Source organism: Lampetra planeri, chromosome 5 (genome assembly GCF_965212315.1).
Source record: "Lampetra planeri chromosome 5, kcLamPlan1.2.h2, whole genome shotgun sequence".
In the NCBI taxonomy this organism is placed as follows: domain Eukaryota; kingdom Metazoa; phylum Chordata; class Hyperoartia; order Petromyzontiformes; family Petromyzontidae; genus Lampetra; species Lampetra planeri.
Window position 1 is genome coordinate 18,452,413 of NC_136111.1, and position 27,860 is coordinate 18,480,272.

At 51.9% G+C, this 27,860-nt stretch overlaps 1 protein-coding gene across 1 annotated transcript; it reads left to right on the plus strand.

Annotated features, from left to right (window-relative positions):
- Positions 1–24,806, plus strand: LOC144719078 (palmitoleoyl-protein carboxylesterase notum1-like). Its single transcript, XM_078594866.1, has 11 exons — positions 1–1,176; positions 6,323–6,375; positions 7,898–7,993; positions 8,616–8,676; positions 9,705–9,763; positions 10,864–10,966; positions 12,622–12,810; positions 16,624–16,724; positions 17,942–18,089; positions 19,381–19,428; positions 24,479–24,806. Exons 1-11 carry the CDS (start codon positions 671–673, stop codon positions 24,804–24,806), a joined length of 1,692 nt encoding a protein of 563 aa, XP_078450992.1. The 5' UTR covers positions 1–670.
- The last annotated feature ends 3,054 nt before the right edge of the window (positions 24,807–27,860 follow it).

The following is a 27,860-nucleotide window of genomic DNA, read 5'->3' on the forward strand; positions in this document are numbered from 1 at the left end:
TGTCGAGCTCCCCGCTCCTCTCCAAGTGGCCCCCGGGGGCTTTCGGACTCTCGCTCCAAAGCTCTTCGCTTGCTGCATTCGCCCGTCAGATTCGCTCTCCAGCGCCCCAACTCTCCATCGCTTTCCACGGCCCTGCCATCTCTGAGACATCTCCCGTGTCCGCTGCCGGACTCTCCCCGTGCGTGCCTCTGCACCACGTTATCGCGATCTCGCGGTGTTCATCTCGTTGTTAGAGCCTTCCACCGGTTCTCTCTCTCCCTCTCTCTCTCCCACCACCACCATTCACGTCTCCACTTTCACTCAACTCTCTTACCAGCTCTACCCCCAATACGCTCGGCGACTCTTTCAACGGTCGTCCAAATTCACCAGCACTCCGGTTCTCTCACTGTGTTTCCATCTCTCCTCTTCACCCCCCGCCTCCTCCCCCAATCTCCCCCATCAATTCTCTCACCACCTCACCAACTCTCACCGGCTTCCTCTATCTCGCTGCTCATCATCTCTCTCAGTCGCCTAACTCGATTACTTAAACGCTCTCTCAACTTATTATCCATCTCGCTCATCAAGTCACCGATCATCTCTCCATCCAACATCTCTTTCTCACCGTCTCCCCCGATCTCCGAGTGCTTTCCGCTCCCCTTTCATAGACAATCTCCTCGCCTTGGCCGTCGCAATGTGGAGCCGCTGTTTTCCATCCGTGGTGCTGCTGCTGCTGGTGCTGACTCGCCCGTCCGTGGGACAGAACCGGCGTCTGGTTCGAACCAGCAAAGGTCCCGGCAGTAGCAGCAGCAGCGGCAGCAGCAGCAACTTCCAGAACAGGCGAGGATCTGGAACGCTGCAGCAGCAACAGCAGCAGCAGCAACAGCAGCAGCAGCAGGGGATAGGTTATGTCGAGTCGCTGCTAGTCGCTGCTCAACCTTCTCAACATCAACCCTCACCTCCAGCAGCAGCTCCGGCAGCAGCGGCGGCAGCGGCGGCGGCAGCTCCAGCAGGCTCCGAACGGGAGGAGAGCTTCACGCTGGACTTCACGGCCGTGGAGGGCAACGTGGAGACCTTCATGAGCCAGATCAAGAACCTGGCGCAGTCGCTCTACTCGTGCTCGGCGCAGGCGAGCGATGACATGAAGCTGCACCTCATCTCCAACGACTCGGTGACCTGTAACGACGGCACGCCGGCCGGGTGCGTGGTGGGTGTGTGGCGAGCAGAGTCGGAATCGTGAGGTCCAGTGTGGTCCCAGCGGCGTGGCGGTGGTGTGATGTGTCGAGTCAGAGTCATGTGGGGTGATGTCCAGTGAGATCCTAATGGGGGTGGTGTGGCGGGTAGAGTCTAAATCATGTGGTTGTGAGGTCCTAATGGTGTGGTGTATGGCGTGGCGTGCAGGTGGTACGGGCTAGGCAACTGTGTTGAAAGTTGCGTGAGTGGCGTGGCGCGTGTTTATTGAGGGGGTGGTATGATATCCGCCGATATCATCACGGTGCCATGTGGCGCAGTGTGCGGCGTCAGTTTGCACGGTGTGGTCGTGGTGTGATCGGCGGTGTCGGCTGCTGTGTGCTCGAGTTATGGGGTGGGAGGGGGGGATGGTGTGGCGTGAACTGTACGTGTGGTGTGGTGTCTCGCGAGGTCCGGCTGTCGTGGTGTGGTGCGTGTGAATGGCTGGCTGCCGATGCTGCTGCGGTGTGGTGGTGGTGGTGGTGTGTCGTGTACATTCGTGGTGGTGATGTTTAGTCTGTGCGTGGTGTGACTGAGTGGCGTGGTGGGTGTGTGTTATGTGGTAGGTGTGTGTGTGGTAGTGGGGAGCGGTAGTGTAGCGGTTAGCACGCTGCGATACGAACCCAGCGACACGGGTTCGATTCCCGCTCGTGGCCAACACCAGTGATGATTATCTGAACCGGTCCCGGGCCTCCCCTAGGTCGACCCAGCCTCAAATGAGTACCTGGTGCGGTGTTTTAACATTGCCACTCGGGAGACAAAGGCGTGGTGCTGGCCACCCACCCCCTCGTGTACCGTTCCGGCCTCTATAGGTGCTCGCTAACAGCACTTGCCCCGACAGTCTGTTAAGGCTATACGGGGGATCGTTATCTTCGTGTTTGGTGTCGCTCTGAGCGGTATGGAGTGGTGTGGAGTTGAGAGTCGTGTGGTGCGTGGCGTGGCGTGTCGTAATGTGGTGTGGCATGGTCTAGGACGTGGTTTCGGTGTGGTATGTTGTGGTATGGTGTGGAGAGTGTAGTATAGCGGTGTGTGTGTGACATGGGGAGCGGTGGCGCAGTGGTTAGCGCACTGCGCGACGAACCCGGCGTCCCACCACATCGTGCACCGTACCAGCCTTCCTTCATCGGTGCTACTCGCTCACAGCACGTGCCCCACAAGTCTGTTAAATGCGATACGTGGGGATCTTTGTATTTGTGTGGCATTGCATAGCGTGAAGTGGTGTCGTGTCTGTCGCACTTCGGTGACGATGAGACGTCCGATAACGGTGTGCTGTCAATGTGTGCGTGTTGAACTTCTTTTGCATCGTACGTAGCCAACTAAACACAACGCGCAGTTCTAAAGAAACGAGTTTGTCAATCCAGACGATGATTTCAAAGTTGCAATAGCTCCCAGCGGCTTCGACGCCGGTGACCTGGTGACTGCGCGTGTCGTGTCGGTGCGTGCCGTGTCACCAGGTCAAGTTGCCAAATGTGGTTTTCACTCTCCCGTTTTTACAGCCCTGCGCCGAGTGGTAGAAATTCCACATTCCTATGGCGGGGCGTGGGGGAGGGGTGCAATTTTATTGAGGGACCACTGTTTTGTTGTTGTTGTCATGCTGTGGTCTGGGACTGTTGTTGTTGTTGTTTTGCTGGCTTGCCCAATCTTGCATTTATTGTTGAAATACCGGCAGGAATTGATACACTTTTTCTGCAAATTGTACTTACGTATTTAATTATTATCTCTTAATTTTGAGTGATTTTCCTATGCTTTGCACTCCTATGGGTTGTTGCATTGACCCCGCGCTCACTCGACATCTGCGAAAAGGAACTTCAGAGCTCATCGGATTCCTCCCAGTCTAAATAAAGATTCTGATTCTGTTCATCCAGAGGACAACCACCGTTGACTCCTCCACGTATAGCGGTGTGTTTATTTGCCAGCGGAGTTATTGAGTCGTGTCAGTGATGCCTCCTGGCCTGGTGCGAAATGAATTAGTGAATAACAAATTCCCCCCCAAAAATTACTTACATTTGCCAAAGAAAGCATCGCTAAGTCTCAAGCTGGCTCGGACTGGCCGATAGGGCAGCAGTTGTTAGTGAGTAACAGAGGTGGGACAAAGTCATTGTTATGCAAGTCCAAGTCGAGTCGCAAGTCATCAAATTCATGACTCGAGTCTGACTCGAGTCCAAGTCACATGACTCGAGTCCACATCTCAGAGGTGGGACAAAGTCATTGTTATGCAAGTCCAAGTCGAGTCGCAAGTCATCAAATTCATGACTCGAGTCTGACTCGAGTCCAAGTCACATGACTCGAGTCCACATCTCATAGGTGGGACAAAGTCATTGTTATGCAAGTCCAAGTCGAGTCGCAAGTCATCAAATTCATGACTCGAGTCTGACTCGAGTCCAAGTCACATGACTCGAGTCCACATCTCATAGGTGGGACAAAGTCATTGTTATGCAAGTCCAAGTCGAGTCGCAAGTCATCAAATTCATGACTCGAGTCTGACTCGAGTCCAAGTCACATGACTCGAGTCCACATCTCATAGGTGGGACAAAGTCATTGTTATGCAAGTCCAAGTCGAGTCGCAAGTCATCAAATTCATGACTCGAGTCTGACTCGAGTCCAAGTCACATGACTCGAGTCCACATCTCATAGGTGGGACAAAGTCATTGTTATGCAAGTCCAAGTCGAGTCGCAAGTCATCAAATTCATGACTCGAGTCTGACTCGAGTCCAAGTCACATGACTCGAGTCCACATCTCAGAGGTGGGACAAAGTCATTGTTATGCAAGTCCAAGTCGAGTCGCAAGTCATCAAATTCATGACTCGAGTCTGACTCGAGTCCAAGTCACATGACTCGAGTCCACATCTCATAGGTGGGACAAAGTCATTGTTATGCAAGTCCAAGTCGAGTCGCAAGTCATCAAATTCATGACTCGAGTCTGACTCGAGTCCAAGTCACATGACTCGAGTCCACATCTCATAGGTGGGACAAAGTCATTGTTATGCAAGTCCAAGTCGAGTCGCAAGTCATCAAATTCATGACTCGAGTCTGACTCGAGTCCAAGTCACATGACTCGAGTCCACATGTCATAGGTGGGACAAAGTCATTGTTATGCAAGTCCAAGTCGAGTCGCAAGTCATCAAATTCATGACTCGAGTCTGACTCGAGTCCAAGTCACATGACTCGAGTCCACATCTCATAGGTGGGACAAAGTCATTGTTATGCAAGTCCAAGTCGAGTCGCAAGTCATCAAATTCATGACTCGAGTCTGACTCGAGTCCAAGTCACATGACTCGAGTCCACATCTCATAGGTGGGACAAAGTCATTGTTATGCAAGTCCAAGTCGAGTCGCAAGTCATCAAATTCATGACTCGAGTCTGACTCGAGTCCAAGTCACATGACTCGAGTCCACATCTCATAGGTGGGACAAAGTCATTGTTATGCAAGTCCAAGTCGAGTCGCAAGTCATCAAATTCATGACTCGAGTCTGACTCGAGTCCAAGTCACATGACTCGAGTCCACATGTCATAGGTGGGACAAAGTCATTGTTATGCAAGTCCAAGTCGAGTCGCAAGTCATCAAATTCATGACTCGAGTCTGACTCGAGTCCAAGTCACATGACTCGAGTCCACACCTCTGGTAAGTAACGACTTGTCCCTTGCTTTGTATTTGACGCGTGTGCGGCGATGGCGCAGCCATCGATCGAGGGTCGAATTCGAACCGCGTTGTGTGATCGGCGTCGCGCTCGCTGAAGGTGTTGATGCCTTCAGGGAAGTCGTGTACTGTGAACGCAACTGCGCACAATTCTGTGAGTCACTTATAACCGCTTTGCCGTTACTTATTGCCCTATCATCTGGCACGTAATAATATGCTACACAGTGGCAGTGGGGGTCGCAAAATGCCTATTTAATACTAATAAACCCCAATGATCCGATCGAAATTAGGGATTTCGATCGGATCATTGGGGGGGGGGGGGGGCACGTGCCACCCCCACCCCCCACTAGCTCCACCAGTGGGTTCAAATGCCGGTGGTCCGCCGGTTTGTGTGGGGAAAATTGCAAATGTGATCAGAGTAAAAATTAAAAAAATATTAATAAATAAAATGTATGTCAAAACTTTTAGTTTATTAATATACTTTATTACCTCTAAGGTGTTACGCTTCATTGCTTATTTGCGCTCTCAGTTGGCATTAAGTCCCCAACATTTTGGCATCCCCAAAGATTATTCTTTCTCACCCCGGGCCCATTTGTTGTTTGGGCCCAGCCCCCCAAAAAACGGGCCAATGAGAATCTCTCGGCAAGGTCACGCTCCTCCTCCTTCGTCTCTCATCGCAACATCTCGCGGCGAGCAATGACACAGTTTGTCGCACAACAACCATTAAAAAGATATATACACAATTAATAATTGTCCATAGGCCGAATTTGGGCCGGTGTGTTTACGAATGCCTGGGCCGATTTTGAGTCACTGTCACTGGTCTCAAGACACTTCTTTCAGGAAGGTGCTGCTACATTGAGGATGTTTGACCAAATCCCACTCCAAGTATTGGTGAGATTTTGGCTTTGCGTTGAAAGAAATCAGAGGACCCCCCACCGGGAAAATCCACCACGCGTACGCCACGAGTTTGATACTCACACCAGCTCCACACGGATGGATTCCAAATAATTCCATTGCTGTACCTCTGACATCTCCTGGTCCATAACCCACGTGGTGTTCTCCAGGGAGTCCCGCATCCGAGGACACGTACTGTAGAGTAACAGCCCAGGCTCGGAGATGAACCTGGATGTGGAATGAAAAGGGCAGGAATCCCCCCGTCCTCTCCCTCACCCCCCACCTTCCCTCGAAATGTTTAGACGTGTTGTGACTTGGCGTGGTGTGGCGTGGCTCTGGATGATGTGGCCTGACGCCGGGTGACGCGTAACGTTTGGTTCCAAAATCGGCACTCCACCACGGACCTCCGATTTGCGCGGTTGGCTACGTGCACGGTGGCAAAGAGGTAAAGTTCTACGTGCGTGCGTAACGTGCGCGCGTAACGTGCGCACGTTACGTGATGCGGCGCGTAAATGGGGTGGTGACGAGTGCGTGCAGACTCCGCCAAGCCGGCTCACCTCGTCATCTCCTCCTCCCCCGTCACAGGTATTACCTGCGGGAGTCGAAGGGAAGCAAGCGGTGGCTCATCTTCCTCGAAGGTTCGCGCGCTCTCTTACGGTCACTCTCTCTCTCTCTAGGAATAGTTTCAAGTTTCTCTGAGCCATGCGGCTCTTAAGTCGGGTGCAATCGCAACAAATAAAATATGAACATCTTAAAGCGACGACGCGCAACTGAAACATCCTGGATAAACCAACAAATCTTCCCAAAAAAATACAGAGTGAATAAAGTACTGCATAATGGGGGGGGGGAGCTGTAGAGTTGGTAGCGCAATCGTTAGTGCATGCACCGGTTGAGATTGTTTAATTAAAAAAACCTCACCGGTGTTCGATTCCCTATAAATAAAACTCGGGTCTCCGGGTCCGTAGCTCAGCGCCGCTAACCGCTACCCCACCACTCCCTACAAAGACAAAGATCCCCCGTATAGCCCCGACTGGACTGTTGGGGCAAGTGCTGTTAGCGAGCACCTTTGAAGGTCGGCACGGCACACGAAGCGGTGGGTAGCCAACACCACGCCCGGCCGCCTTTGTCTCCCCAGTGGCGACATTTACACATCGCACCAGGTACTCATTTGAGGCTGAGTCGACCTAGGGGAGGCCCCGGACCGGTTCAGATAATCGACACTGGTGTTGGCCGTGAGCGGGAATCGAACCCGGGTCGCCAGGTTCGTAGCGCAGCGTGCTAACCGCTACATTACCGCTCCCCACAACCACACACACGCAGACAGGAACACCGACCACACCAACACACACCCACGAACATCACGCCGTGTGTTCTGCTGCTGCTCCTACTGCTGCTGTTCCTTGTTACTGCTACTGTTGCTGCTGCTTCTGCTATAACTGCTGCTTTTGCTGCTGCTGTTATTGCTGCTGTTGTTACTGCTGCTGCTTATATTGCTGCTGTTGTTACTTCTGATGCTTCTATTGCTGCTGCTGTTGTTACTGCTGCTGCTATTGCTACTGTTGTTACTGCTATTGTTACTGCTGTTATTGCTACTGTTACTGCTGCTGCTGCTGTTGGTACTGCTGGTGCTATTGCTGCTATTGTTACTGCTGTTGCTATTGCTGCTGTTGTTACTGCTGCTGCTATTGCTGTTGTTGTTACTGCTGCTGCTATTGTTGCTATTGTTACTGCTGTTGCTATTGCTGCTGTTGTTACTGATATTGCTGCTATTGTTACTGCTGTTGCTATTGCTGCTGTTGTTACTGATATTGCTGTTATTGTTACTGCTGCTGTTGTTACTGCTGCTGCTTATATTGCTGCTGTTGTTACTTCTGATGCTTCTATTGCTGCTGCTGTTGTTACTGCTGTTGCTATTGCTGCTGTTGTTACTGCTGTTGCTGCTGTTGTTACTGCTGTTGTTGTTGCTGCTATTGTTACTGCTGCTGCTACTGTTACTGCTGTTATTGATACTGTTACTGCTGCTGCTGTTACTGCTGCTGCTGTTACTGCTGCTGCTGCTGTTACTGCTGCTGCTGTTACTGCTGCTGCTGCTGTTACTGCTGCTGCTGTTATGCTGCTGCTGCTGCTGCTGTTACTGCTGCTGCTGCTGCCCGGGACCAGGAGGCTGGTGTTGCTTCAGCAAGGAGAGCTGTGACGCGCGGTACAGCACAATGCGGAGACTCATGGGCTCCGCGGACTGGCCTCAGAGTCGCACAGGTGAGCACGGGGTCACGCAGGTGAGCACGGGGTCACGCAGGTCAGAGAGGGGTGGGCACAGGTGAGTGGTAGTGCAGGTGAGTGGTAGTGCAGGTGAGTGGTAGTGCAGGTGTGTGGTGGTGCAGGTGAGTGGTGGTGCAGGTGAGTGGTGGTGCAGGTGAGTGGTAGTGCGGGTGAGTGGTAGTGCAGGTGAGTGGTAGTGCAGGTGAGTGGTAGTGCAGGTGAGTGGTGGTAGTGCAGGTGAGTGGTAGTGCAGGTGAGTGGTAGTGCGGGTGAGTGGTGGTGCAGGTGAGTGGTAGTGCAGGTGAGTGGTGGTGCAGGTGTGTGGTAGTGCAGGTGAGTGGTAGTGCAGGTGAGTGGTAGTGCGGGTGAGTGGTGGTGCAGGTGAGTGGTAGTGCAGATGAGTGGTAGTGCAGATGAGTGGTAGTGCAGGTGAGTGGTAGTGCAGATGAGTGGTAGTGCAGGTGAGTGGTAGTGCAGGTGAGCGGTAGTGCAGGTGAGTGGTTGTGCAGGTGAGTGGTAGTGCAGGTGAGTGGTAGTGCAGGTGAGTGGTAGTGCAGGTGAGTGGTAGTGCAGGTTAGCGGTGATGCGGGAGCTGTGTCGTCATCTCTCCCTCTCGCAGGACAAGGGATTCTCTCGTCCTCGCCGGAGGAGAACCCCCACTGGTGGAACGCCAACTCCGTGTGAGTGATATCACACCAACATCTACCCCGACATCAACCCCGAACATCACAATAAACATCATCAACTCCCACATCACGATCATCATCAACCCCCCAACATCAACAACCCCAACCTCACGACCAACATCACTAACACCAACATCAACCCCCCAACATCACCAACATCGCAACCATCATCAAAATCTAGCGTCACCAACATCAACTGCCACATCACAACCATCATGGATTTTTTCTCCGGGTCCTCCAGTATCCCCCCCCCCTCCGCGTTTAGAATCAACGTCACACGTTTAAGAGTTATTGGCTGCTGATATAAATGTCCACGCGGTGACGATATCAGCCACATGGTTGAGCTGTCATTCGTGATGGCCCAGGTCGCTTCTGAAAAAAAACATCTATACAGCTCAGCACGCCCTTACACCTGGTAAAACACTAGCTATAGATGAAGCTTTCGTGACTGCAAGGATTCATATTCTTAGGTTTTTTCGGTAAAGTCACGTAGGTAAAAATTTAAAATTAATGAAAGTAAAATAAAAAATAAAACAAAAAATCACGACGTTTCGGAGGCAACACAAGCTTCCGTCTTCAGGTGGAACCGTCACAGCACGACTGCTGCATCAAATAAGAGAAATTCCAAGAAAACAGTCCTTGTATATATACTGGTTGAGGGTGGGAGGAGCCAAAGTAGGCCCTGAATATTATTTTTGCGAGGTTCTGTGCGGCTGAAGCACGCTGTTAGGAATGAGCCTTTGTTGTGTAAACTAGGTGCGGATGATGTAAAGGGGCTTGTAAATGGGACTGAGCCTTTTGTTATGTAGAGATGATGCGGCTGAAATCGCTGGCAGGAAATGAGTCTTTGTTGTGTAGAATGGTTGACTGAGCCTATTGTTATGTACTTTTATTAATCTTAATTTTTCACCTACGTGACTTTACCGAAAAAAGCCTAAGAATACAAGCTATAGAGTTGCTGTAGTAGTAATAGTAGTCACAGTCGTGTTAAAGTGGCGCTGCTCTGTGTGGTGGTGGCACAGGTACGTCCCCTACTGCTCCAGCGACGTGTGGAGCGGCACCTCCACCAAGACCGGCAAAGGTAACGTTCTGCTTCTCCTATTGACCCCAGGGCATGTGGCTCCACGCCTGCGGCTCTTTGGCTGCTCCCCACCCACCCCCTTGTGTGCCACAGCACCGGCCTTCTTCATAGGAGCTGCTACTCGCTAACAGCACTTGCCCCAACAGTCTGCTGAGGCTATAAGGGGGATCTTTGTCTTTGTGGTGCTGACCACCCACCCCGTCGTGTGCCACAGTACCGGCCTTCTTCATTGGTGCTGCTACTCGCTAACAGCACTTGCCCCAACAGCCTGCTAAGGCTATAAGGGGGATCTTTGTCTTTGTGATGCTGACCACCCACCCCCTCGTGTGCCACAGCGCTGGCCTTCTTCATAGGAGCTGCTACTCGCTAACAGCACTTGCCCCAACAGTCTGCTGAGGCTATAAGGGGGATCTTTGTCTTTGTGGTGCTGACCACCCACCCCCTCGTGTGCCACAGTACCGGCCTTCTTCATTGGTGCTGCTACTCGCTAACAGCACTTGCCCCAACAGTCTGCTGAGGCTATAAGGGGGATCTTTGTCTTTGTGATGCTGACCACCCACCCCCTCGTGTGCCACAGCGCTGGCCTTCTTCATAGGAGCTGATACTCGCTAACAGCACTTGCCCCAACAGTCTGTTGAGGCTATGGATGGAGGATATTTGTCTTCTCTGTGCGTGCATGTGTTTTACTACGAGCGTGATGTGCAGACTTGATGCCTTGCGATACGCGTGACTATTCGTCGTTTGAACATCTTACCGCCTGCTGCTGTATTATGGACGGAAAAGGGTAAAATAAAACAGATCATTCATCTCATCAGTCTGTTACAGACTACACGGGGGATCTTTGTCTTACGTGCGCGCGCGTGTGTGTGTGTGCGTGTGTGTCTGTGTGTGCGTATGTGTGTGTGTGTGCGTGTGTGTGTGTCTGTGTGGGCGTGTGTGCGTGTGTGCGCGTGTGTGTCTGTGTGCGCGTGTGTGTCTGTGTGTGCGTGTGTGTCTGTGTGTGCGTATGTGTGTGTCTGTGTGTGTGTCTGTGTGCGTGTGTGTCTGTGTGTGTGTGTCTGTCTGTGCGTGTCTGTGTGTGGCCTCGCGTAACCTCCTAGACGGTTACGCGTTCATGGGAGCGCTGATCCTGCAGCAGGTCATCAGGGACCTCATCCCCAAGGGCGTGGACCAGGCCAAGCTCTTGATGCTCGCCGGGACGAGGTGACACAGGCAGCAGACACCAACCAGTCTCGGATCCCGAGGGGTCAATGGGGGGGGGGTCAATAGCCCCCCGCCAACCGCCCCCCCCCGCCACCCCCCCCCCCCCCCTTCATTCCTCATGAGGCTAAACTAAAACTTAAAATAAATATGTGGGAAGTATATGGGGAAGGGAAGCGGAGGGGAGACACCCACCCCACTCACCCACCCCACCCACCCCATCCACCCCACTCACCTACCCCACCCACCCCACTCACCTACCCCACCCACCCCACTCACCCACCCTACTCACCCCACTCACCCACCTTACCCACCCACCCCACTCACCCACCCCATCCACCCCACTCACCCACCCCACCCACCCAACTCACCCACCTTACCCACCCACCCCACTCACCTACCCCATCCACCCCACTCACCTACCCCACCCACCCCACTCACCTACCCCATCTACCCCACTCACCTACCCCACCCACCCCACTCACCCACCCCACTCACCTAACCCACTCACCTACCCCACCCACCCTACTCACCTACCCCACCCCACCCACTCACCTACCCCACTCACCCTACCCCACCCACCCACTCACCCCACCCACTCACCCCACCCCACCCACCCCACTCACCCACCCACCCCACTCACCCACCCCACCCACCCACTCACCCCACCCCATCCACCCCATCCACCCACCCCACTCACCCACCCCACCCACCCACCCCACCCACTCACCCCACCCCATCCACCCCATCCACCCACCCCACTCACCCACCCCACCCACCCACCCACTCACCCCACCCCACCCACCCCACCCACTCACCCCACCCCATCCACCCCATCCACCCAACTCACCTACCCTGCCCACTCACCCCACCCACCCCACTCACCCTCCCCACCCACCCACCCACCTCACCCACTCACCCCACCCCATCCACCCCATCCACCCACCCCACTCACCCACCCCACCCACCCACTCACCCCACCCCACCTACTCACCTACCCCATCCACCCAACTCACCTACCCTACCCACTCACCCCACCCACCCACCACCCACCCCACCCCACTCACTCACCCACCCCACCCTACACACCCCACTCACCCTACCCACCCCACTCACCCACCCCACTCACCCACCCTACCCACTCACACCACCCACCCACCACCCACCCCACCCCACTCACTCACCCACCCCACCCTACCCACCCCACTCACCCTACCCACCCCACTCACCCACCCCACTCACCCACCCTACCCACCCCACTCACCCACCCCACTCACCCACCCTACCCACCCCACTCACCTACCCCACCCACCCACCCTACCCACTCACTTACTCACCCACCCCACCCTACCCACCCCACTCACCCACCTCGTTCTTGAAAGGGCCCACGCCGCTCCAAATCGACGTCGTGAAATGCTGCGCGTTGGATCGCTCTCCAACAGCAACACGAGCGCTGTCCCGCTGAACACGTGTGACAAAGAGCTTCATAGCTCATCGGGTTTTCTCCCGTCTAAATCAAGATTCTGATCGATGTTGATCATTGTCGTTGTCATCGTTGTCGGTGTTGTCATCGTCGCTGTTGTTGTTATCGTTGTTATTGTTGTCATCGTCGTTGTTGACGCCACCCTCGTGGTGAACGTGCGTCTCCCCGTGCCTAGCGCGGGCGGCACGGGGGTGCTGCTGAACGCCGACCGCGTGGCCGAGCAGCTCGAGGCGCTCGGCTCGCCGGCGCAGATGCGCGGACTCGCAGATTCGGGCTGGTTCATCGACAACAAGCAGTTCCGACCGGCCGACTGCCTCGACTCATACTCCTGCCTGCCCACGGACGCCATCAAGAAGGGCATGAAGTGAGTGCCGGACTGCGATGATTGTTTCACTCTCCTGGTATGCAAGGAGGTCCGTGGCGTTTCGAACCCTATCACTGTTGTTGTGTTGTTTGTTGTTGTAACGTTCTTACCCCGTGCCCCAAGTGGACATCTGTTGATGAAAGAGCTTTATAGGTCATCGGATTCCTCCGACAGTGTAAATACGTATTCCGATTCTGGCGCCTGTTGTGTATTATTTGCATGTCGCCTCTCTCTCTCTCTTTCCCCTTGGTCGCGTGGATTTTTCTCAGGGTCCTCTGTGTTTTTTCCCTCCACGTGTAGAATCAACATCGCGCGTTCAGAGCATTTGGCTGCTATACATTTCCACACGATATAAGCCACTTCGTTGGGCGATCATTTGTGGCGAGGTCGCTTCTGAAAAGAGCTGCATAGGTCAGTGGGTCTTACCTGGTAAAATACATTAAAAATATCTAATTTAAATAGTCAAATATCCTCGTTGCTGAAGTTCACGGTTCGAACCTACCAGGGCCGCCCCGGCTAATACTGCTCAGGTGTTGTCAGCTGTGACTCACTGGGTGTGGAAGGTCGCTGCGTGACGTTAATATTCGTTTCATGGAAGAGTAGGCCACGTGTGCTGGCTTCACGTCTACTTTAGAAAAAAAATTAAGGAAAAAAAACCCAAATTATTTATTTATTAAGATTGAGGGGAGCAGTGGGGAGCAGTGGGGAACTGGAGTTAATGATTAATAGCCGCGTCGGTTTCATCTGCAGAGTGAGGCCTGTCACACAAAATCTGCTGGATTGCTAAATGTCATCGGCAAGAGCATCCCGTACAAAACGTGTCTATGTATGCATGTTGAACTTCTTTCGCACCGTACATAGCCAGCCATGCTTATCGGAGGTGCGGGGGAAGGACAACAAACTAAACACAAAAATCAGTTCTAAAGAAATTCGTTTTCAATCTAGATGATTGAAAAGTGCGTAGCTCCAGCGGCTTCCTAACATCGGAAGGAAGAGCATTTCAGACTGCCGCAGAACCGTCCAGACGGCCGCAGAAAATGCGGTACCTACAAATATGGTACCTACAAATATGGTACCTACAAATCACCGCTACTCTTTAACCTAAAAAAAGTAATGCGAGCTTTTGCGACCCATATTATCCATAATGGAGGTTTTTTTTGGTTAGATCATGTAAGTATAAATGTGTCGTTAAACCCGCCACCACCGCACACAGCCAATTAGTAAGGTTTGTCACGTAAACAAAACGTGCCAATTCGTTACCAGTTCAGCACACCGGTTGTGTGTTTGGGAGTAAACCCACAAACATTTACAATTCGAGTACGACGCTTCGCCGGTAATTACAACCAGCCTCATCAGGCATACAGCCAAAATTGTGGAGAAAACCAGCAATGCGGTAATAATACCTCGACATATAAAGCCGATGCGTTCCTGGAGCTTCGTTCGTATTTTTTAAATGTCGTATATTTGTCGTGGGTTCCCAAGCGACAGAGATGGCGAAGTGAAGGCAACACTGTTTATTAAAGCTCAACACTGAACAGGCAAGGTATACAACACTGAGAAGGGGTAACGGCCCCTTCACCCGTACTACACTGGGGTACACCCCTAGGCTATCCGCCTAGCTATCTATGCTCCCGGGTCCTCCGCTAAGGGCGCTAGGGGAGGCTAACTGACCTGGCCCAGCCAAGGCGCAGGTCACGACCACCAACCACACAGACCCGGCCCTTAGAAGGACGTCAACTCTGAGGCTCTGGGGTCACACCGCTGGCTTGCTCTGCCCAGCCCTGAGAAGGACAGCGGGCAGAGGAGTCCCAGGGTCTATCTGGCCGGCCTTCAATCTTCAACTGGGTCTTCGGACTTCGGCTCTCGAACACTGCCTCTATCTCTCTGGCTCTCCGTCTTTTATACCAATTGCCCACCGAGGGGCGGGGTTCTGAGGGATCACAGCACACCCCGCAGCCCCCACCCGTTGGGAGGGGCGCGGGGGATTCAAAGCCCACAGCCCCCTTTGGGTCAGCCCAGGGTGCTAGCGGTAACTGATGTGTGTTTGTCCCGTAACACCATAACGACGGTAACTGATGTGTTTGTCCCGCAACACCATAACGGCAGTAACTGATGTGTGTGTTTGTCCCGTAACACCATAACGGCAGTAACTGATGTGTGTGTTTGTCCCGTAACACCATAACGGCTGTAACTGATGTGTGTGTTTGTCCCGTAACACCATAACGGCGGTAACTGATGTGTGTGTTTGTCCCGTAAAACCATAACGGCGGTAACTGATGTGTGTTGTCCCGTAACACCATAACGGCGGTAACTGATGTGTGTGTTTGTCCCGTAAAACCATAACGGCGGTAACTGATGTGTGTTGTCCCGTAACACCATAACGGCGGTAACTGATGTGTGTGTTTGTCCCGTAACACCATAACGGCTGTAACTGATGTGTGTGTTTGTCCCGTAACACCATAACGGCTGTAACTGATGTGTGTGTTTGTCCCGTAACACCATAACGGCTGTAACTGATGTGTGTGTTTGTCCCGTAACACCATAACGGCGGTAACTGATGTGTGTGTTTGTCCCGTAACACCATAACGGCTGTTGTGTGTTTGTCCCGTAACATCATAACGGCGGTAGCTGGTGTGTGTGTTTGTCCCGTAACACCATAACGGCTGTAACTGATGTGTTTGTCCCGTAACACCATAACGGCGGTAACTGGTGTGTGTGTTGTCCCATAACACCACTACATATTGTAGCATGCAACGATCTCATTATGTTTGATGAATTTGTCACACGGGATGAGAAGATTAGATCCAGAGTAGATGTCTCAGCTCCACTGGAGGAAATCCCTAGGGTTTGATCTCACACGAAGATCGTGGTCCACCGTAAACCACGTCCACTGCACAAACCACGGCAGCAGATGCGGATACCTGATGCACACATTGAAAATTTAATAAACTCCTTAGAGAAAGTTTTTTAAAAACAACGGTTTTATTAACAACTTTCTTTTACTCACGGTCGAGAAGTCCGTCAATGGCGCCTGAGACACGTGGCGCCTGCGTTTTGCGCGAGCCGATTCCACAGTTTAGAGACCGCGGCGTTTTTGAACTACACAAAAAATCTATAAATATTAATTGCGAATTAATTGATTAATTGATGCCGATTTTGATACAGGCACGCATTGTCACCGGATCTGAGTACGTGTGCAACATGTGGAATTGATTGGACAACGGGAAGTGGACGAAATTTTGATGACAAGATTTGACCACGACAAACAGAGTAATCAAGTTCAGTAAAACCGTTGAAAAAAACTCCCCGGGAGTCGTGTGCGACTGCGGACAATCAGGAGAGACCGTAACAACGCAGAACGACGCAACGCCCGATCCGCAAACACGAAGGAGCCATCTCTAGCGATACATCTCCGCTGTTCCTGACGCGGTTATCTGGCTTGACCACCTGAATGCGCAATTGGAGTCGTGGCTCTACATCGACATCAGAAGAAAAAGAAGACCGCCATCGTCGTCATCGGTCACGGTCGATCTACTGCTGGACGGACGAAGGACCACCTCGTACTGCCGCGACCTCCTGCGATGTAGTAATCCGCGTGTAGCCCACCCGTGAACTGATGTGATCACTCCATCTCCACGGTGCGGCACCAAATGTGTCAGTGTTTGGGTGCACTCTGTGAATGTGTCAGCCTTTGAAGACACTGTGCCACTTTCTTGTGCGCACACAATGCGAATGCCCTGCATCTACTTCAGTCGTGGGAAAGAAGAAGACACGTGTCCATGTCTGTCCCTCCCCTCCCCCCTCCTCCCCCAGGTACTGGAGTGGCATCGTCCCGGATCGTTGCCGACAACTCTTCCGCCGCGGGGACGAGTGGCAGTGCTTCTTTGGCTACAAGGTGTACCCCACGCTCAAGAGTGAGTCCCGGACTCGGCAGAGACAAAGATTCACCCGTGTAGCCCTGACAGACTGTTTGGGAACACGTGCTGTGGGCGAGTAAGCAGCAGTAGCAGCGCCTGCGAAGTTTAAAGTTCATTTATTTGTGTGCCAGCATGGAACACCAGGGGGCTGGGTGGGTGTGGGTGGGTAGCCAGCTCCACTCATAACGCAGTGGGAAATAACAGAGCGAGGCGAGCAGCCGAAAGAAGTTAAACGTGCATTCTCCATAACAGACTTTCGGGGCAAGTGCTGTTAGCGAGCAGCACCTAATGGGGCGGGGGGGGGGCAAACATTCAGAAAGGGGGGCTCAGACCACTCCATTCACCATGACTTTGAACATCACGGGGCCGAGTTCGGTTTTTTTTCTCATCATCATCACACATCGTCATCGCATCATCGGCTCCCTTCTGCCTTGGCAGATTGATGACGGTGATGATGACCATGATGACGACGATGATGCTGATGAAAATGAGTTTTCATGAAGATGACGACGACGACGATGAAAAAAAAAATGTAATTGACAAGAATGATTATGATGATGGTGACGATGATGATGACGATGACAGTGATGATTATGACGATGACGATGATGACAACGATAATGATGACGACGACTCTGACTGTGATGATGATGATAAACATTTGAAATTGATAATTACCATGATGATGATGATGGTGATGATGATTATGACGACGATGATGACGATGATGACAATGGTGATGTTAAACATTTGAAATTGACAATGATGATCATGGTGACGGTGATGATGATTATGATTATGACGACGATGATGACGATGATGACGATGGTGATGATACACATTTGAAATTGATCATAATGACCATGATGATGGTGATGATCATGATGATGGTGATGATGATGACGGTGATGATGACGACGATGACGACGATGATGACGATGGTGATGATAAACATTGGAAATTGATCATAATGATCATGATGATGGTGATGATCATGATGATGGTGATGATGATGATGACGGTGATGATGACGATGATGATGACGATGATGACGATGGTGACGATACACATTTGAAATTGATCATAATGATCATGATGATGGTGATGATCATGATGACGGTGATGACGGCGATGATGACGGTGATGATGACGATGATGACGATGATGATGACAACAACGACGACGATGACGAGGAGGCTGTACCCCTGCGGCAGCGCCCGTGTTCGTGGTGCAGTGGCTGTTTGACGAGGCGCAGCTGTCGGTGGACAACGTGCACCTGACGGGGCAGCCCGTGCAGGACGACAAGTGGAGCTACCTGCAGAACCTGGGCCGCGAGCTGCGCAACACCCTGCGAGACGTCTCGTACGTGACACACAACCACTACTGCTACCATGGCAACCACCACAGCCACCACAATCACCACAACCACAACACCCTGCGAGACGTCTCGTACGTGACACACAACCACAACCACCACAGCCAGCACAACCACAACAACCACAAACACCACAGCCAGCACAACCACAACCACCACAACCACAACACCCTGCGAGACGTCTCGTACGTGACACACAACCACCACAGCCACAACCACAACCACCACAACCACTACTGCCAGCACAACCACAACCACCACAACCACAACACCCTGAAAGACGTCTCGTACGCGACACAACCACAACCACCACAGCCACAACCACAACCACCACAACCACAACCACCACAACCACCACAACCACAACCACAATCACCACAACCACAACACCCTGCGAGACGTCTCGTACGTGACACAACCACAACCACCACAGCCAGCACAACCACAACCACCACAACCACCACAACCACAACACCCTGCGAGAGTCTCGTGCGCGACACACAACCACAACTGCTACCATGGCAACCACCACAGCCACCACAATCACTACCACAATCACCACAACACCCTGCAAGACGTCTCGTACGTGACACACAACCACAACCACTACAGCCAGCACAACCACAATTACCACAACCACCACAACCACAACACCCTGAGAGACGTCTCATACGCGACACACAACCACAACCACTACTGCTACCATGGCAACCACCACAACCACCACAGCCAGCACAACCACAACCACCACAACACCCTGAGAGACGTCTTGTATGCGCCACCATCACCACGGCCACAATCGCCACAACCACCACCACAACAATCACCACCACCACCACAACAATCACAACGTGCTCCGAGGCGTCTCGTACGCACCCCAACCACAACATCCACAACAACCAACACCACCACCACAAAAAAACCACAACAGCATGCATGTAGCTGTGTGTGTGTACGTGACACAGTACCAGTCTAGGTGCGTGCCTGTACGCTTGCAAGTAAGTGTACGTGCGTGTAGCCGAGTTCGATTCCAGCTCACGGGCAACACCGGTGACGATTATCTAAACCGGTCCTGGGCCTCCTCGAGGTCGACTCAGCCTCAAATTAGTGCTGGCCACCCACCCCATCGCGTGCCGTGTCGGCCTTCGTAGGAGCCGCTCGCTAACAGCACTTGCCCCAACAGTCTGTTATTGCAATTCGGGGTGTGAATCTTTGTGTTTGTACGCGTGTACGCGTGTGTAAGCGTGTGTGCGTGTGTGCACGTGTGCACGTGTGCAGGGCCGTGTTTGCGCCGTCCTGTCTCTCACACAGCCTCATCAGCAAGAGGTAAGCAGCCTTGGTCTGTGTGTATCAACCGCATCTCACCTCCCTCATCTCATTCCATGCCCCCATCCTCTCGTCATCTTCATTCCCAATCCACTCTCTGTCCCTCATTCTCCTCGTGCCCAGTCCCGTTTAGGGGCCTTTTCCCTCCTTGCAACTGCTCCATTGGAATCAACTTCTCTTGTACATTGAGCAGCACTACACATAGACTCAACACTGCACCATAGACTCAACACTGCCCATAGACTCAACACTGCACCATAGACTCAACACTGCACCATAGACTGAACACTGCCCATAGACTCAACACTGCCCATAGACTCAACACTGCCCATAGACTCAACACTGCACCATAGACTCAACACTGCCCATAGACTCAACACTGCACCATAGACTCAACACTGCCCATAGACTCAACACTGCCCATAGACTCAACACTGCACCATAGACTCAACACTGCACCATAGACTCAACACTGCCCATAGACTCAACACTGCACCATAGATTCAACACTGCACCATAGACTCAACACTGCCCATAGACTCAACACTGCACCATAGACTCAACACTGCACCATAGACTCAATACTGCCATCGACTCAACACTGCACCATAGACTCAACACTGCACCATAGACTCAACACTGCCCATAGACTCAACACTGCCCCATAGACTCAACACTGCACCATAGACTCAACACTGCACCATAGACTCAACACTGCACATCGACTCAACACTGCACCATAGACTCAACACTGCCCATAGACTCAACACTGCACCATAGACTCAACACTGCACCATAGACTCAATACTGCACCATAGACTAAACACTGCCCATAGACTCAACACTGCACCATAGACTCAATACTGCCCATAGACTCAACACTACCCCATAGACTCAACACTGCACCATAGACTCAACACTGCACCATAGACTCAACACTGCCCATAGACTCAACACTGCATCATAGACTCAACACTGCCCATAGACTCAACACTGCCCATAGACTCAACACTGCACCATAGACTCAATACTGCACCAGAGACTAAACACTGCCCATAGACTCAACACTGCACCATAGACTCAATACTGCCCATAGACTCAACACTACCCCATAGACTCAACACTGCACCATAGACTCAACACTGCACCATAGACTCAACCTGCCCATAGACTCAACACTGCACCATAGACTCAATACTGCACCATAGACTAAACACTGCCCATAGACTCAACACTGCACCATAGACTCAACACTGCCCATAGACTCAACACTGCCCATAGACTCAACACTGCACCATAGACTCAATACTGCACCAGAGACTAAACACTGCCCATAGACTCAACACTGCACCATAGACTCAATACTGCCCATAGACTCAACACTACCCCATAGACTCAACACTGCACCATAGACTCAACACTGCACCATAGACTCAACCTGCCCATAGACTCAACACTGCACCATAGACTCAACACTGCACCATAGACTCAACACTGCCCATAGACTCAACACTGCACCATAGACTCAACACTGCTCATAGACTCAACACTGCCCATAGACTCAACACTGCACCATAGACTCAATACTGCACCAGAGACTAAACACTGCCCATAGACTCAACACTGCACCATAGACTCAATACTGCCCATAGACTCAACACTACCCCATAGACTCAACACTGCCCATAGACTCAACACTGCCCCATAGACTCAACACTGCACCATAGACTCAACACTGCACCATAGACTCAACACTGCACATCGACTCAACACTGCACCATAGACTCAACACTGCCCATAGACTCAACACTGCACCATAGACTCAACACTGCACCATAGACTCAATACTGCACCATAGACTAAACACTGCCCATAGACTCAACACTGCACCATAGACTCAATACTGCCCATAGACTCAACACTACCCCATAGACTCAACACTGCACCATAGACTCAACACTGCACCATAGACTCAACACTGCCCATAGACTCAACACTGCACCATAGACTCAACACTGCCCATAGACTCAACACTGCCCATAGACTCAACACTGCACCATAGACTCAATACTGCACCAGAGACTAAACACTGCCCATAGACTCAACACTGCACCATAGACTCAATACTGCCCATAGACTCAACACTACCCCATAGACTCAACACTGCACCATAGACTCAACACTGCACCATAGACTCAACCTGCCCATAGACTCAACACTGCACCATAGACTCAATACTGCACCATAGACTAAACACTGCCCATAGACTCAACACTGCACCATAGACTCAACACTGCCCATAGACTCAACACTGCCCATAGACTCAACACTGCACCATAGACTCAATACTGCACCAGAGACTAAACACTGCCCATAGACTCAACACTGCACCATAGACTCAATACTGCCCATAGACTCAACACTACCCCATAGACTCAACACTGCACCATAGACTCAACACTGCACCATAGACTCAACCTGCCCATAGACTCAACATTGCACCATAGACTCAACACTGCACCATAGACTCAACACTGCCCATAGACTCAACACTGCACCATAGACTCAACACTGCCCATAGACTCAACACTGCCCATAGACTCAACACTGCACCATAGACTCAATACTGCACCAGAGACTAAACACTGCCCATAGACTCAACACTGCACCATAGACTCAATACTGCCCATAGACTCAACACTACCCCATAGACTCAACACTGCACCATAGACTCAACACTGCACCATAGACTCAACCTGCCCATAGACTCAACACTGCACCATAGACTCAATACTGCACCATAGACTAAACACTGCCCATAGACTCAACACTGCACCATAGACTCAACACTGCCCATAGACTCAACACTGTACCATAGACTCAACACTGCCCATAGACTCAACACTGCACCATAGACTCAACACTGCACCATAGACTCAACACTGCCCATAGACTCAACACTGCCCATAGACTCAACACTGCCGATAGACTCAACACTGCACCATAGACTCAACACTGCACCATAGACTCAACACTGCCAATAGACTCAACACTGCCGATAGACTCAACACTGCACCATAGACTCAACACTGCCCATAGACTCAACACTGCACCATAGACTCAACACTGCACCATAGACTCAACACTGCCCATAGACTCAACACTGCACCATAGACTCAACACTGCACCATAGACTCAACACTGCACCATAGACTCAACACTGCACAATGAGACTCAACACTGCACCATAGACTCAACACTGCACCATAGACTCAACACTGCACCATAGATTCAACACTGCACCATAGACTCAACACTGCACAATGAGACTCAACACTGCACCATAGACTCAACACTGCACCATAGACTCAACACTGCACCATGAGACTCAACACTGCACCATAGACTCAACACTGCACAATGAGACTCAACACTGCACCATAGACTCAACACTGCACCATAGACTCAACACTGCACCATGAGACTCAACACTGCACCATAGACTCAACACTGCACAATGAGACTCAACACTGCACCATAGACTCAACACTGCACCATAGACTCAACACTGCACCATAGACTCAACACTGCACAATGAGACTCAACACTGCACCATAGACCAGAGGTGGGACAAAGTCATTGTTATGCAAGTCCAAGTCGAGTCGCAAGTCATCAAATTCATGACTCGAGTCTGACTCGAGTCCAAGTCACATGACTCGAGTCCACATCTCATAGGTGGGACAAAGTCATTGTTATGCAAGTCAAAGTCGAGTCGCAAGTCATCAAATTCATGACTCGAGTCTGACTCGAGTCCAAGTCACATGACTCGAGTCCACACCTCTGCCATAGACTCAACACTGCACCATAGACTCAACACTGCACCATAGACTCAACACTGCACCATAGACTCAACACTGCACAATGAGACTCAACACTGCACCATAGACTCAACACTGCACCATAGACTCAACACTGCACCATGAGACTCAACACTGCACCATAGACTCAACACTGCACAATGAGACTCAACACTGCACCATAGACTCAACACTGCACCATAGACTCAACACTGCACCATGAGACTCAACACTGCACCATAGACTCAACACTGCACAATGAGACTCAACACTGCACCATAGACTCAACACTGCACCATAGACTCAACACTGCACCATGAGACTCAACACTTCCCCTGTACATGGAGCAGTCCCCCTCAGCCTTCTTCCGATCCTCTATGAAAGTCTCGCCTCTTCTCCATCGCCAATTCCCTTCCTCTTCCTCCAACCTCGCCTCTCCACTTCGTCTCGTCCCTCCCCTTACCCTTCCGTGATCCCCAAGCATCCGTCTATCGCTGTCCTTTCATTCCTCGATCCTTGTAGCACGCCGCTGCCCCCCATCACCGTTCCGTTCCACGTCATCATTTTGCAAGCTCCGTCATAGAGCGCCTTGTGTGAAGGCGCTCTATAAATATGCAGTAGAATCATTATATCCGATTGTCTTTTTGCCTCCGTCTATTCTCGTTTCCCTTTGTTGCTGCGTCTCTGTGCCTGTATACTTGCGTTTGATTCTGGGCCCATCTCTGTGTCTTTGTATCTCTACATTTATCTTCTGTATCTCTGTCTGTCTGTGTGTCTCTGCCCCTATCTCTGAGTGTCTCTCTCTGTGTCTCTGTGCATCTCCAATCCCACACACCAACCTATGAGCTAACACTCACAACTCGAATCTCTCCCCGCATGTCCCGCACACCCCATCATCTCCCCTTACCCTTCCCCCGTCATCATCTCCCACATCTCCCCAACACCCCATCACCTTCCCCCCGTCCCCCCATCACCATCTCCCACATCTCCCCCACAACCCATCACCCTCACCCATCACCATCTCCAACATATCTCCCACACCCCATCACCTCCCCTATCCCCCCCCCCTTCATCATTATCTCCAACATCTCCCCCTGCCCCACCCCATCATCATCTCACATCTCCCCAAACCGAATCACCCCCGACGTCTCCCTCCGTCTCGACACCCCCCCCACCACCACTACCACGTGCAGCTCGTGGCTGGACGTGCAGGTGAAGGGCACGTCGCTGGCGCGCGCCCTGCAGTGCTGGGAGCGCGCCCTGCAGGACGCGTCGCGGAGTGGCGGAGGCGGCGGCGGCGGCGCCCGCGCGCCCCCCCGGGGTTGCCCCTCGCACCTGGTGGACAACTGCCCGTGGCCGCACTGCAACCCGTCGTGCCCGACGATGCGCGACCACTACACGGGCAAGGAGATGAGCGCCGTGCAGTTCCTCATGCACCTGGGCTTCGACGTGCAGCGCATGGCGCAGCAGCTCGGCGTGGAGCCCAACAAGCTCCTCGCCATGCTCAACAGTGGGGGCTAGCCCCCGGTGGGGGTGGGGCGGGGGGGGGGCTGGCGATGGATAGTTACAGTGGTGAGCATGATGATGGTTGGTTTTGTGGTGGCGATGGGAGCAGGAAGATAGCGTGATTGGGGTAGGGAGTGGGGGCTAGCACGGGGGGGGGTGGTGGGGGGAGGGGGGGGGGCTAGGGAGAGTCACAGTGGTCAAGATGATGGTGGTGGTGGTGATGGGAGCAGGAAGATAGCGCGATTGGGGTAAGGAGTGGGGGCTAGCACGGGGGGGGGGGGGGGGTGGGGGGCGGTGGAGGGGGGGCTAGGGAGAGTCACAGTGGTGAAGATGATGGTGGTGGTGGTGATGGGAGCCGGGAGACCGTGGTATTGGCAGGATGGGGGTGCGATTAACAGTAATTAGGGGGCACTGTTAACGAGAGAAAACGTTGGGGGACTGCTCTTAACCGGCATGGGGTGCTTTTAATGACAGAGGTGTCAGCAGATTGGGAGGGGGTGGGCTCACTTCATTAGGATTTGCAGGGGTGCTGTTAATTTGGGATATTGCTAAACATAGTAAAATGGGGGGTGGGCGTCCCCATAACAGCACAGAATGGGGGGCATGAATGGGAGAGGATGGCGATGGGAGATGGAGAAAGAGAAGGGTGCATGGGAGGAGAAGGGTAAGGAGATGGGTGATAGAGGGATGGGAAATGGAGGGATGGGGGTAGAGAGATGGGAGATGGAGGATTTTGGTAATTGGGGCATAAGAATGGAGGGATGAATGATAAATGGAAACTTGGGAATCCACAGAGGGATGCGAGATGAAAAAAATAGACAAATAAGAAGGGAAGAGAGGTGGAGGATGACAATGACTCCAGATGTTAAGTATTCAACTCACATCTTTAAAACTTAAATCGAGGCTCAATTTTGCATTACATCCATCTCAACACAGGACAGTAAGGTGACCTTCCAAACCAGAGCACATGGGTTACCCAGCAGCTTGGCAAAATTATGGAATAAACTTTTTATCAGTTCACAAAAGTGGTACGGAGAACGGCGCATTTCTTCATGGGTCCACTCTCTAGTTTTTGACATGTGCTTCTCAGAGATCCCGAGGCCGAATTTAAGTGTCGGTGGAGAGCCAGCAAAATCCAATATTTTATGGAAATATACCGAGGTTTGACACCACTTTTCTCTCTCTCTCCCAATATCGGGTTAAAAAATCCCAGTCGGAAGGGGGGGGGGAGTGGAGGGGGGGCATCTCGGAGGCTCAATTCGCCCCCGTCGTAGGAACATGGAATTTCCACCACGCGCCGCACGAGAGTTGTGAGCAGACGACGACGATGATGATGGGCGTCACACAATTCTCGCTTGATAAATGCTGCAAAAAACACACTTTGTTGGGAGGGGGGGGGCAGATTTCGCCACTTATCCCTGCCAAACAAAAAAAAACACGTTTGTTTTGATGGCCCCTGTTCTGCCATCAAGATTCGCTTCTGGGGCTGGGGAAGGCGGAGATGGAGTGACCACCGATGGACGTGAAATGAGTGATTTGTACTGTATCATCATCATGATCATCATTATACGGTGGTAATTTTTCGTGCGTTAATATTGAACATAAATCCGACGGTTTAACGATGACGAGCAGGGGGCTTTATTTCTCGTGGAGTATATTTCTAAATTTCAAGGGCGCCTCCTCAACCCCAGGATGCAGACAGCCCCCCCCACCGCCTTTCCAACAGCGAGAAGGGGGTAGGGAGGGGGATATTTTCTGGTGCTCAGGCCCGGACAGCTCCGACAGAAATGAAGCCCTGATGATGCTAACAATGTTGTTGTTGTTGTTGTCCCACGTGTGTCGTACGTGCGCTGTACGTGTGCGTGTCGTCCATCTCTCAGCGCGTGTCGAATTGAAAGGCTCTAGGGTGATAATTCTGCCGGTGTACGTGTATATTTTTTATTGTATTTAACAAACCCTCTCTTTGCTCTGGTATTACGTTCTTAAATGTTTTTTTTTAATAAAGAAATGTTCAATTTGAAAAACAGCCCAGCACGAATGGTGATGCTGTCGATTAAGATGGGATTCTCGCATGTCACTACTCAACTACGTCGCCTGGTATGCAGGAGGGCCTGGGTTCGATATGGACCCCGACGCCTGCTGTACATTTGGAGTTTGCGTGTTCTCCCCGTGGTCGAGTGGATTTTTATCCGGGTCCTCTAGTTTTTTCCCTCCACAATTAGAACCAACGTACGTTTAGAGTGTTTGGCTGCAATACATTTCCACGTGATAATAAGCCACTTCGTTGAGCTATCATTTGTGACCAGGTCACTTCAGAAAAAGAGCTACATAGCTCGGTGGGCTTTACCTGGTCAAATAAAACATTAGATCCAAACATCACAATGCAGGAACCTCCTTTCTCCTCTCGCCCCAGCCCCACCCGTCAGTGACGTGCGGCGAGGTCAATGGCTGGGGAGGCACTGGCTCGTGTCAGAGCCAGATTCACACACGGAGGGGGGCGTGGCCTCAAAGAGGGGGCGTGATCTCACTGAGAGGGCGTGTCCTCACTGAGGGGGGCGTGTTAGATAGTGAGGCAGATGTGATAGCTGCCTCCCCTGGTGCTTTTTCATTGCAGTTTCATGACGAGACCAGCGAGCCTAAATATATTTATACACATACGTGAAATAAGTTACCTGGAGTATGGAAGGCGAGGACATGAAATGAAGGGGTCTACAAACATTACATTGGTGACATACTGAGATAGTAACAGGCACGCGCTTATTGCCCGCGCTCCATCCAGTTACTGAGGGGTTGCGCAATCAGAGGGGAGGCTGAGCTCGTCGCTGCCTCACCTCTCGTCTCTTCCTGTATTTGCAGCGGAGCTCCGCAAATTTGGCGATTTTGACTATAAAAATTATTGGAAGCGTACAGAAATGACATTTATAAGACAGATCAGTGGAAAAATCTTAATATTTATTTCATTGATTATTCTCTTTTTTTACTTTACTGCCTCCCCTGCCCGCACGTCCCTGCCACCTGTGCTGCCGAGTCCCCTCAATTCCAACCCCAACACGTTCCTCTTGTAAATAA

Excerpts from the sequence above, each read along its gene's own strand:
- LOC144719078 (XM_078594866.1), top strand. The coding sequence starts at position 671 with ATGTGGAGCCGCTGTTTTCCATCCGTGGTGCTGCTGCTGCTGGTGCTG. Across the intron at positions 7,994-8,615 it reads CTGGCCTCAGAGTCGCACAG|GACAAGGGATTCTCTCGTCC; the intron begins GTGAGCACGGGG and ends TCCCTCTCGCAG. Across the intron at positions 9,764-10,863 it reads CTCCACCAAGACCGGCAAAG|ACGGTTACGCGTTCATGGGA; the intron begins GTAACGTTCTGC and ends GTAACCTCCTAG.